Source organism: Mugil cephalus, chromosome 15 (genome assembly GCF_022458985.1).
Source record: "Mugil cephalus isolate CIBA_MC_2020 chromosome 15, CIBA_Mcephalus_1.1, whole genome shotgun sequence".
Classification (NCBI taxonomy): Eukaryota; Metazoa; Chordata; class Actinopteri; order Mugiliformes; family Mugilidae; genus Mugil; species Mugil cephalus.
Window position 1 is genome coordinate 20,392,561 of NC_061784.1, and position 10,604 is coordinate 20,403,164.

The 10,604-nt window shown below is 43.7% G+C and overlaps 1 protein-coding gene and 1 long non-coding RNA gene across 2 annotated transcripts; one reads left to right on the forward strand and one right to left on the reverse strand.

Moving 5' to 3' along the window:
* The first annotated feature begins 113 nt into the window (after nucleotides 1-113).
* On the forward strand, nucleotides 114-9,915 carry ppp2cab (protein phosphatase 2 catalytic subunit alpha b). Its single transcript, XM_047607751.1, has 7 exons — nucleotides 114-379; nucleotides 7,832-8,041; nucleotides 8,125-8,298; nucleotides 8,382-8,471; nucleotides 8,561-8,722; nucleotides 8,870-8,988; nucleotides 9,087-9,915. The coding sequence occupies exons 1-7, from the start codon at nucleotides 278-280 to the stop codon at nucleotides 9,157-9,159; spliced, it is 930 nt and encodes a 309-aa protein (XP_047463707.1). The 5' UTR covers nucleotides 114-277; the 3' UTR covers nucleotides 9,160-9,915.
* On the reverse strand, nucleotides 5,856-8,664 carry LOC125021630. Its single transcript, XR_007114358.1, has 2 exons — nucleotides 8,540-8,664; nucleotides 5,856-7,216 (listed from the first exon to the last, which is right to left on the reverse strand). It is a non-coding gene; the product is annotated as an uncharacterized LOC125021630 (long non-coding RNA).
* Nucleotides 9,916-10,604: the final 689 nt, after the last annotated feature.

The following is a 10,604-nucleotide window of genomic DNA, read 5'->3' on the forward strand; positions in this document are numbered from 1 at the left end:
GGGTGGATCTCCACCAGCTGACACCTCCCTCCCTCCCTCCCTCCTCACTTTCAGTTCAGTCAAATCATAGTGACCTGGCAGCCGGCGGTACATGCGTCTTTTTTTTTTTTTTTTTTTTTCTTAAGAGGAGAGGAGCGAGCCTCTGCTACTCCAGATAAGACGAGAAGCCCCGGAGGAGAGACGACGTCTCCTTGGCCAAGTTAACGAACCCCCTCCCACTCCCTTCAGTCAAAACCCCAGAAAAATAATAACACACAGAGGGGGAAAAAAAAGAAACATGGACGAAAAGGCGTTCACGAAAGAACTCGACCAGTGGATCGAGCAGCTGAACGAATGCAAGCAGCTGTCCGAGGGGCAAGTGAAGACGCTGTGTGAAAAGGTGAGATATTTGAAATGTCTCTGTTCTCCTCCAGACATTCTTAAAATGGCGTCTGTACACTTAACTGCGTGTGTTTCTATCTATCTATCTATCTATCTATCTATCTATCTATCTATCTATCTATCTATCTATCTATCTATCGTTGTGTTTTTCCTAAATGCTGAGCCATTCATTTGCACAAATTATAGCAGGGTATTAATTTACCTTTAACAACTCCCCACACTGTATCACCTGGAAAAACTTAAATGTGAAATATAATTTGAAAGTATTTGTTTTTTTTGTTTTTTGTTGTTGTTGTTGTTGTTGTTTTTTAGTTTCATGTTCACTACAGGTAACTTAACTCCAACTTTCTGTGTATATGTGCGACATAGATATTCACCAAAAAGTTTTGGAAAATATTAATTTGTCATGAGAATTTGTCAGGCGAAACAGTACTTTTTTTTTTCTTTGTTATGATGCTGAGGGTGATGTCTTAAAATAGTCTTTTTTCTTGCTTCCCCCATAGTTGTATGACTAATATTTACGTCAGGAACATGTCCCAGAAACTAGCTTTCTAGTTACTAGTTGACCAGTTTGTCCGAGATCCAAGATCTCATTTCTGGTGCATAACATTTTAAAACATTTATTTATTTATTTATTTTAACTTTGCCCCTTTGGGTATCTGGGGGTTTGAGGGGCAGAGAGGATAAAACCATGCTGTGAATTCAAGTCACATACTTTCATTTACAGCCTGTCAGGAGTCCCTGCAGCGTCTCTGTTAGCCAGCTGTAAAAACTCACATTACTGACTGACTGCTTAACGACACTGTTACTTTCAATGAAGTCTAATTAAAAAAAAGAGGCTCCAGTTAATGTGAGACCAGCTCTACTGTAAACAAACGTCTCATCCTGTCAGAAAGCGTCTTTTTAACCCATCTCTCTCCTTTTAAATTCCTTCACACTCACTTGGCTGTTTATTAGCTTCATTGTTTCACGTTGTATTGTTGGATTTTATTGTAACAATGCTGTTTTTTTTTTTGTCCACGAGTTCTGGACTAGTGGTTAGAAAAGTTGGACTAAAATCACTGCAGGCTCAGGCCAATTCCCTCTGTGTTAATTGCTTAACTGCCCTTGAGCCCTGTGTGTAGAAATTTTGTATTATTTTGTCTGTAATGACATAAACACCTCTTTTATTACCTCTTCCACACACAAACCGGAGTAAGCACTTTCTGAACCCAGAAAAGAAAGATTTACAGGTGCACTTTTGTGTTTATTTAGGCCGGTCACATGGATCTCACATGGGCTTTATTTGCATTACTCACAGTTGGTGGAAGAGAGTCACCGTTTAATGTTCAAACCCCCTGAGCCTCATCTAGCATTCACTTCAGCAGTCAATAAGTAGTGAGGAGTCCCTGTTTACAAGGCGATAAAGTGTCTATTTAAGCTCAAACATGATCTAACGGGTCAAAAATACATCAGGTGAGTTGTAAATTGCTCTTGTTGTTGAGCAGTTTCCCCCGTCCGCGTGGGTCTGCTGTGGCTTTTGGCCAGATGATTGTGATTCTGTGGCCTGAGCTGCAGCTTAACCCCAATCCGTCTTCAGCGACCATCTCCAGCTCTGCATGTCCGAGGCCAAAGGACAGTTCACCCCTAGATTCTTTAAACACAATTCGTCAACGTCAAGAATTCGTAGGAATGTTTTAAAACTACGCATTTTTAAAAAAGAAAAATCAGTTAATGATTGATGTTTTCTGGAAAGTATGCTCTCGCTGTGACATGTCATGGTCCATTTTTATCCCTCCACTGTTGGAGAAACTGACACCACTGACTGTCTCTGACTGTGGGACACTCACCTGTTACGTTGATTCTTTGAATTCAGTTCTCGTTTTGAGGCTAAAGTTGGACAATTTATTTTTTTAATTTCCTTTTAACATATCTGATTTTATTCTATAGCACAGCTCTGTCCCTCTCTGCTCTTAAAAGGCAAGAAAAACTAGGCCCACTACCATGTTTGGAGCACTGAAGGCTAAGCCCACGATGGTCTCAAGAGGCTCGTTAATTCAAGAATTCGTCCTCTTCTGCTTTTTAATATTGTCAGTTCAAGTAGTTTTGTGAGGAACTTGTTGTGCTCTCTTCTCGCTTAGATAGTAGTTGACCTGTTTTTGATTTGACACACTTGTGCACACATCTTTAAGACAGACGGATGGATTGGTGAGACCGTGGGAACAGTTGGTAGACATCTGTTCAAGGAACATGCAGGATGTAGGAACTTGCTGCGTTCCTCCTTCCTGTTTCCTTCCCTAAAGATGCCATAAACGTGGCTGCTGAGGGGTTAAAGGAAAGCTACAGTTTCCTCGGCCTGCACCAGCTGTTCAGAGCTCGGTGCCTCCGAATTCCTGTCGACTTATCTTCATCTATCCATCCATGACTTTAGGAAACCAGCAAGAATCCATCCACATGACGTCCCTACCGGATTAAAAATAGCAGAGTGTATGATTGATTGTGAGTTGCATCACCGTCACCGTCGAAGGCTTCGTTGCTAAGAGGATCGGGGTGTGTGTGTGTGTGTGTGTGTGTGTGTGTGTGTGTGTGTGACTCAGGATAACCAGGTCCTCCATGACTCAGACAGCGGCTGTCTCTGTTTTGGGACGTGTGGGAGTGCGGAGGAATGAGACGCGCTGTGTGATCCGCGCTCGGGCTTTTACGTTTCTGCTCTCCAGCCATCGCGGGGAGGGAAATAACGGCTGCGCATACCAGAGGCCGGAGTGTCTGTCTGGCGCACGCCGCGCAGGAAGGAGGGAAGGCTCGAAGGCTCGGCCTCGTTTACCGGCGCCGATTGCAGATAGTTAGCGCTGCAGTTGTCTCCCCTCTTCACAAGTGTTCTTTCTCTCATTTAATACGGTTTTAATGCAGCTTACGTAACGGCAGGCCGAGGCTCTGCTCGCCGGGGCCTGGTTTTATGTTCCTGGCGATTATACAGAGAAAACGTAATTAGATGCAGAGCATGTGTCTCAGACAAAGAGCCTTACCCGTTCGGTGACCTTTAGTTTCTTTCTTCTCTTCGAAAATAAACCACTCGGGCATCGTTTTTGTTTTCGGAGGTCATGTCCGAACTATTCGGTCACAAACTGAATTGGGCAAAATATTTAAAATGAAGGAATGTAGCCAGACATGTGAGATGAATGCTAACACAAATATACAATTAAATTAAACACATAGGTGTGGTGTTTGTGTTGGGTGGCAAAATAAGCTAGTATTTTTCAGTCCAAACAGGGCTAAGTCAATGTTTTTCACGGTTGATTTTACGTTTTAGGGTTTAAACGGACGTATTTGTGACTATTTATTGCACTACTACTCGCTGCATTGTGGGCAGACTGTTGCCTGGCTCCAGGGGTTTTATTTCCCGGGCTGAAACGCAGCATCTGAAATCTTGTGAAACTCGTTGCGTCACTTTAGCTCAGTTCACAGGCTGGGCCGCTAATTGAGTCGCCCTGCCCTGTGTTGTTTACACCGTGGCTCATTCATCTCCTTTATGAGGCCCTATCGGCCCGTCGGTCACGTGAATGACGCGCCCCCCCGCGAGTATAAACAAACGTGAGCGGACGACATGGGAGGTTTAACTGACAGAAAACAGAAGAGATACGAGCAGATACCGAGACAAAGTCAGCAAAGACGCCAGGGACAGGTATTCGGTGACGTTGGTCATTATAAAAATATCGATTCCGTTTGACCTGAGGGCAAACAGCTGGAGCTCTGATGCAAAACTGCTCTTCCAACTATCTGGTGTATGGAATAAATGCTTATGCTCTCGAGGCGAAGCTCATAGACACTGATCCAATGCCTGGGTGTTGTCATTTCAACCTGAGGTGAAAACAAGTCTGTCTTGACTGTGTCATAAACCAGAGAACAAGGGCTACAAAAGTTGATGCTGATCATGTGTCATCATGTGATGATACGGCATCATTTTCAGTTTACACTACTGTCATATATAGTTTGATTTGATATAAACACACTGGTGGCTTATCAGTGTGTTAAAGAACAGTAGTCCATCACACTGGAGTTACGTAAAATGTCATATAAACTCTTTATAGTTTTTTTGTAGTTGTATACAAAACCAAATAGTTCACATCTCTAGCAGCTAGCTAACACCATCATCAACTTTTTTTACCGTTTGAATAACTATTCCATCCTTTCACGCAACCACGCTTTGCCATCAAAATGGTTTAAATGACCCAAAATGCACTGCGAGTGTGACGTCACCTTACAAAGACCTTAATTTTAACGTTAACCGTACAGGTTTGGTGCCATTCTTCACATCGATGCTAGCAAGGATGTGGTGACAAACGACCATGAAATGTACCTTTAGTGACGTAAAGTAGGCGGGAAGCACGTTGGAGTGATCTCAACCTTGAGGTGACGACCAATGGGAGTTTCCTGAGTATTTACGACAGAGAAACAACGTTTCATCATATCACCAAATCCACCAGGCTCATAACGGGCTTAAAGACGGAGTGTCCTTGTTGTTGCTGACTGTGTTTGTCCTGGCAAACCCTAGAAAGTGCTTCATGGACACAGCAAATGTTGCAAAGGAAAGCGATGTTATTGCTGCGTTAATGGAAAGTATGCTAACGAAAGACGGGGAAAATCAAACATTTCATATCATCTGAACTCACTCACCCTGTGTCAGAATGAGGTAACAGTGAGGCCATGTGGTGGAAGTCCACTTTGATTAAACCAGCAGCAGATAAAGCTGCCAGCTGAGGTCAACGTTTTACTCAGACTAATGAGTCAGAAAGACCGTTTTTAGAGGATTGTTTGTTTTTACTGTAACGCGAAAATGTAATCTTATAAAAGCAACAGGGATGCCTTAACACCGAGGCGGCGTGAGCGATTCTGTCTCGGCAAAATTCAGAAATGCTGACAAAATCCCAGTCTGCCGTCTCTTAGCTACCGCTGCCGCTGCTGGTGTTGATTTCTGCCGTGGTGATTATCGTGGCGTCTGTCAGCAGGATGCTTAACTTTACATACACATCTTGAGTGAGATCATTGTTTGTGGTGGTGGTTTTTGCGCCGTCGTCAAGCTGAATTGGCACTGGGCTATCTGCAGGGGAACCTTTGACTGTGTTTAACTCGCTTTAATGGGATTATATTGCGGCACTCTGGGAAAGCGCTGACATCATCGGGCTGACCAGTTTGACTGGGTGGTGTCTGACATATTGGGCATGGCTGTAATTTAGGCCAAGGTCCCCTCCCTGTGACAGGTGTGGCTCCTACGTTTATGTAACGTCTGGCATCATCCTTTTTTTTTTATTATTATTCACATCTCTAGGATAAACACTGGGTGTAGTTATCGTGGTGAGAGCATCAGCAGGTCACATTGTTCTCGTCTGCTTCCTCCTGCTTTATGTAATATTTGACCAGATAGAACATAATCCATTTTATGTGTGGTGGTTTCTGGAATGCCCTCGTTAGATAATCACACATTAGTGCCATTTTTATTTCTTTTTGAGGATTAATAAATAACCAGACTAAAAAGATAATAATAATTTAGTTTGCTTTTAAGCTGCATGAGATGTTTAAATTAAAAGGCTGAGTCCAGAGACAGAGAATAGTAAACAGGGTCCCAGACAGGCTGACCTGGTCTACTTAAAACCAAGTGGCTTATTTTACCCGCTCAGCTTTGTGCATTCCCCTAATGTACACGCTGCTGCTGCTGTTCCACTTTAATGCATGCACCTAGCATATTCTCCACGGCTTAGCCGCTAAATTGCCCTGGTCAATCTGTCGTCCACCGAGTGAAAGGCGTCCAGACACATGGTGGTGTGGACACGTGGCCGGTGTTTAATGTAGGTCAGCGTTGTGCAGCGTTGCAGTCCTGCCCTGTCCTGGTTCCTCTGGGGTCGTCTCTTGTCTTTCTCTCTGGCCCATCTGTTGATGAAAGGCCAGCTTTTTCAGAATGTTCTTCCCAGTTTTGTTGCAGAAGTTTCCATGGCTCCATGGGGTTAAATCTAGAGACTGGGACACGGTCCACTCCATGTTTCAAGCTTTCCATCTTATTTTTATCTGAGGTAGTTCTGGTATAGCTTGGACTAAAGTTTTAGGTCATTATCTTGCTGTAGGATGAATCAACTATACCAGAGGATACTGGAGCTTTTAACTGGTAGTGTATCATTTGCCTTTTTGCAGATGTTGCTCTCTGGCATCTTCAGCCTGAGGATTTGTTGTCTCAAATCTCCTTAGAACGTCTCAGTCATCTGACCGAGCCCTCAGTCTGACCAGCCTGCCAAGCTACACCGACTTCAGGAATAGGTCTTGTTGAGGGGTCTCCAGATTTAGAACGTGTTCTGTTTAAAGCTCCACACTATTTTTAGCTAACTCCCGGTAAAGGGTTGCATAATAATTGAGAGCACCCAACACGACCGCCCACAAACCTTTTTTTAAACCCTCAAATGTAAACAGAAGTCTGCTAAGCTTACACTTCGGCTGACTTTCTGCATATTTTGTGTGTTTAAATCTTCTGTCTGTGACTTTGTCTTGCTTACGTTGAACGAAGCCACATTTAGCGAAACCAATGGCAACGGGTGACGTAGTGGAGCAAGACGCTTCTTGCGCACACAATTCTTCTGGCTCATCGCAGTAATTGATTTTAGGAAACGGTGCACGGAGATGCCCTTCAAAGCGCTGCTAGGGAGACGCACACAGAGGCCCGCACACATACGTGCTGTTGTATCCGTGGAGATATTATTATGGTGATGGTGTCGGGGGTTGTGTTGTAATCACAGCTTGCCGTCTTAACGTGGAGCGCACGGAGGGCTGTTGTGGGAATGGTGCTTCATGGGTGGCAGGAAGTGGTTTGTTCCTGGAGGGAGGACAAAGAAAATGGAGAAAATTACAGCATGCAGAGCGCGTGATTATAGGATCATGTCATGTTTCCCAGCGTCTGAATGAGCTGAACAATCGCAGGATGAAAACTAGAAAAGTAATCGACTGCACTGTTTCATAATGGGTCATTTTAAGTTTAGAGTTTTTTTTTTTTAGTTTCTTGTGTGTTACCTCTGATCTTGGCAGAGGGGAGAGATGTTGGTTGAAGTGCAGTCGCATGTCCCATCATTTCGTACCTACTGCTGCTGGCTAGGCTAATTAGCTGGTGTTTTCTAGTGTTTTACTTCCGTGGCTAGGCTAATTAGCTGGTGTCTGTTAGTGTTTTATTTCTGATCCTAGCAGCAGGGAGAGATGTTTGTTGAAGTGTAGTCGCATGTCCCACCACCTCTATTACCTACTGCTGCTGGCTAGGCTAGGCTAGGCTAGCTAGTAGCTGACTGCTGGTTGGTTTTCTAATTGGACTGGGCTTCTTAATGAGTTTTGCCTCAGATCATGGCACAAGGGATTGTAACATCTCGTCCTGTGTATTAGTGAATTGCATGTTTGCGTTTCTTTATTTTTCACTCCATAAACCACATTCATTTCATTTTAGGCAAAGGAGATCCTGACAAAGGAGTCAAACGTCCAGGAGGTGAGATGTCCGGTGACGGTGTGCGGCGACGTGCACGGTCAGTTCCACGACCTCATGGAGCTGTTCAAGATCGGAGGGAAATCTCCGGACACAAACTACTTGTTCATGGGGGACTACGTGGACAGAGGGTACTACTCCGTAGAAACCGTCACTTTACTAGTAGCACTCAAGGTAGGCGGTCAATCCCACACAATCTTTTTAAAGCGCAAGTTTAACGTGGCATTTATAAAAATAAAAACTGTTGTCTGCTTCAGGTACGCTTCAGGGAGCGCATCACGATCCTCAGAGGGAACCACGAGAGCAGACAGATCACACAAGTCTACGGCTTCTACGACGAGTGCCTCAGGAAATACGGAAACGCCAACGTTTGGAAGTACTTCACAGACCTGTTCGATTACCTCCCACTCACCGCCCTGGTAGACTCTCAGGTGAGAACGCACTTCATGATGTTACAGCAGATTAACATTACGATGTTTCGGTACGGTACTAATATTTCCTGTCCTCCCTCCAGATTTTCTGTCTCCACGGAGGCCTGTCACCGTCCATAGACACGTTGGATCACATTAGGGCGCTGGACCGTTTGCAGGAAGTGCCACATGAGGTAAAACACGATAGCGATTTAGTAGCGAATGTGACAGAAAAGCCCGTTAAAATAAGACGGTGGCTAACCTGCCTTGTCGTCCCCTTCAGGGTCCCATGTGCGACCTGCTGTGGTCGGACCCCGACGACCGCGGAGGCTGGGGCATCTCCCCTCGAGGAGCTGGCTACACATTCGGTCAGGACATCTCCGAGACGTTCAACCACGCCAACCGCCTCACTCTGGTGTCCCGGGCCCACCAGCTGGTTATGGAGGTTTGTGTCTTACCGCTACAGAAAAACAATAATGCGAGCCGTTATATGAGCATCTAACACGATTCCGGTTCACTTTAGATGTGCATTTATATGAGCACTGAATTAAACGTCATGCATCTTGGTGAATAATGCATCTGCTTCCCTCAGGGTTATAACTGGTGCCACGAGAGGAACGTGGTGACAATATTCAGCGCACCCAACTACTGCTACCGCTGTGGCAACCAGGCAGCTATTATGGAATTAGACGACACTCTCAAATACTCCTTGTAAGTACATAAGTGCTGTAGGCTTTTCTAAACTCGCATCATATAACATATTTAAGAAATTAGAAACTAATTGTGGCAAAATCTTGTCTCTTCCTCAGCTTGCAGTTTGATCCCGCACCTCGTAGAGGGGAGCCGCATGTCACTCGCCGAACCCCAGACTACTTCCTGTAAAGTCTGACCTTTGACCCTTGTACAGTCAAGTCAAGTATTGCCATGATATACGACTTTAAACTGATAATAACGTGAATGAAGAACGGGAGGGTGGGGGACTTGGGTGTGGACGCGGGGAGGACATGGGGAGGGGGAGGGCAACACAGCAGTGCACATTGTATATCCACACAAAGACGTATTTAAGCATTTAGCAAAAACAATGTCTGTGTTTATGGATGGACCAAAAAAAGGTGTGTGCCATAATCATTACAATATTCATTGCTGAGGACTTGTAAACGAAAACCTCCTCCATTATTTAAGAACAACAGCGATGGTTAAATATCCTGTACCCGCGTAGCTGGACTGATGGCACTGACGTCCACTGACAAAATATACGCTACTTAAAAACTGCGGCTGTTTGACTCCCACATGCCATGGCTTGTATTGAGATGTGAAAATGATCTGTTTGCACTTTTGTAAATTTAAAGAAATGTAACATATGTCAAAAGATAAAAAAACGTATTTCTCACTACTTTTTTCTTTCTTTTTTTTTTCATTTTTGATTTTTTTTTTTTTTTTAATTACAAATAAAGCCCCCATCAGACAAGTTTTACACAAGATTTCTTTGGAAAAAACCCTTCTTATGCAGTCACTCAGCTTGGTATGATACAGATGATGGAGCGTTCATCCACCTCACCTCACTGACTCCCTCTGAACTACAGAGTCTGTACTAACTACATTTGAATAATAAAGACGAAGGTGGCTTCTTGATCTGAACATGCCTTTTTCTTTCTTTCTTTCTTTCTTTCTTTTGTGTGCTGCTGAAAACTTTCACTTGGAAGACTGTTGTCCAGTGACTGCAACTGCTATCCCTAATTTTATCCTTGGTTTTAGTCAGAGAAGTGGACAGAACACAACACTGAGATCCAGGACTAAAATAAATGGACTTGAAGTTCTTGTTACTTATAAGTTATGATGCTGTTATCTTACTGGCCCAGCCTGCTTGAGGTCAAATTGGGTTGTATGTGGCCCCCAAACTAAAATGAGTTTGACACATTAACGGAAGGCTTCCAGGCGGACATGAACGCACCATGGAATCAGCTAGAATGGGGTCCGTGTTAAACTAAAACGCGCCACCCCGCGGTAATTAAAATTACTGCAACAAAAAACCAATGGAGGATCATCACCCACATGCGAGTAAAGCTTACTTTGCAAAGTAATATCTTGTCAAATAAAATAGAAAATAGTGTACGCAAAAAAATGCACAGAATTAGAATATGATGACCAAATGTACAAAAAACAGACGGAAAAATATACAACACATAATAATAATTAGATACAACATTGTCCATTAACACGGATAATATGGCGTTAACTGTTACAGAACATAATGTTTTAATTGCGGTAAAACACATCTCTATTACTATTAATATGGTAATAATAATAATATATGTAGATATTTTGGG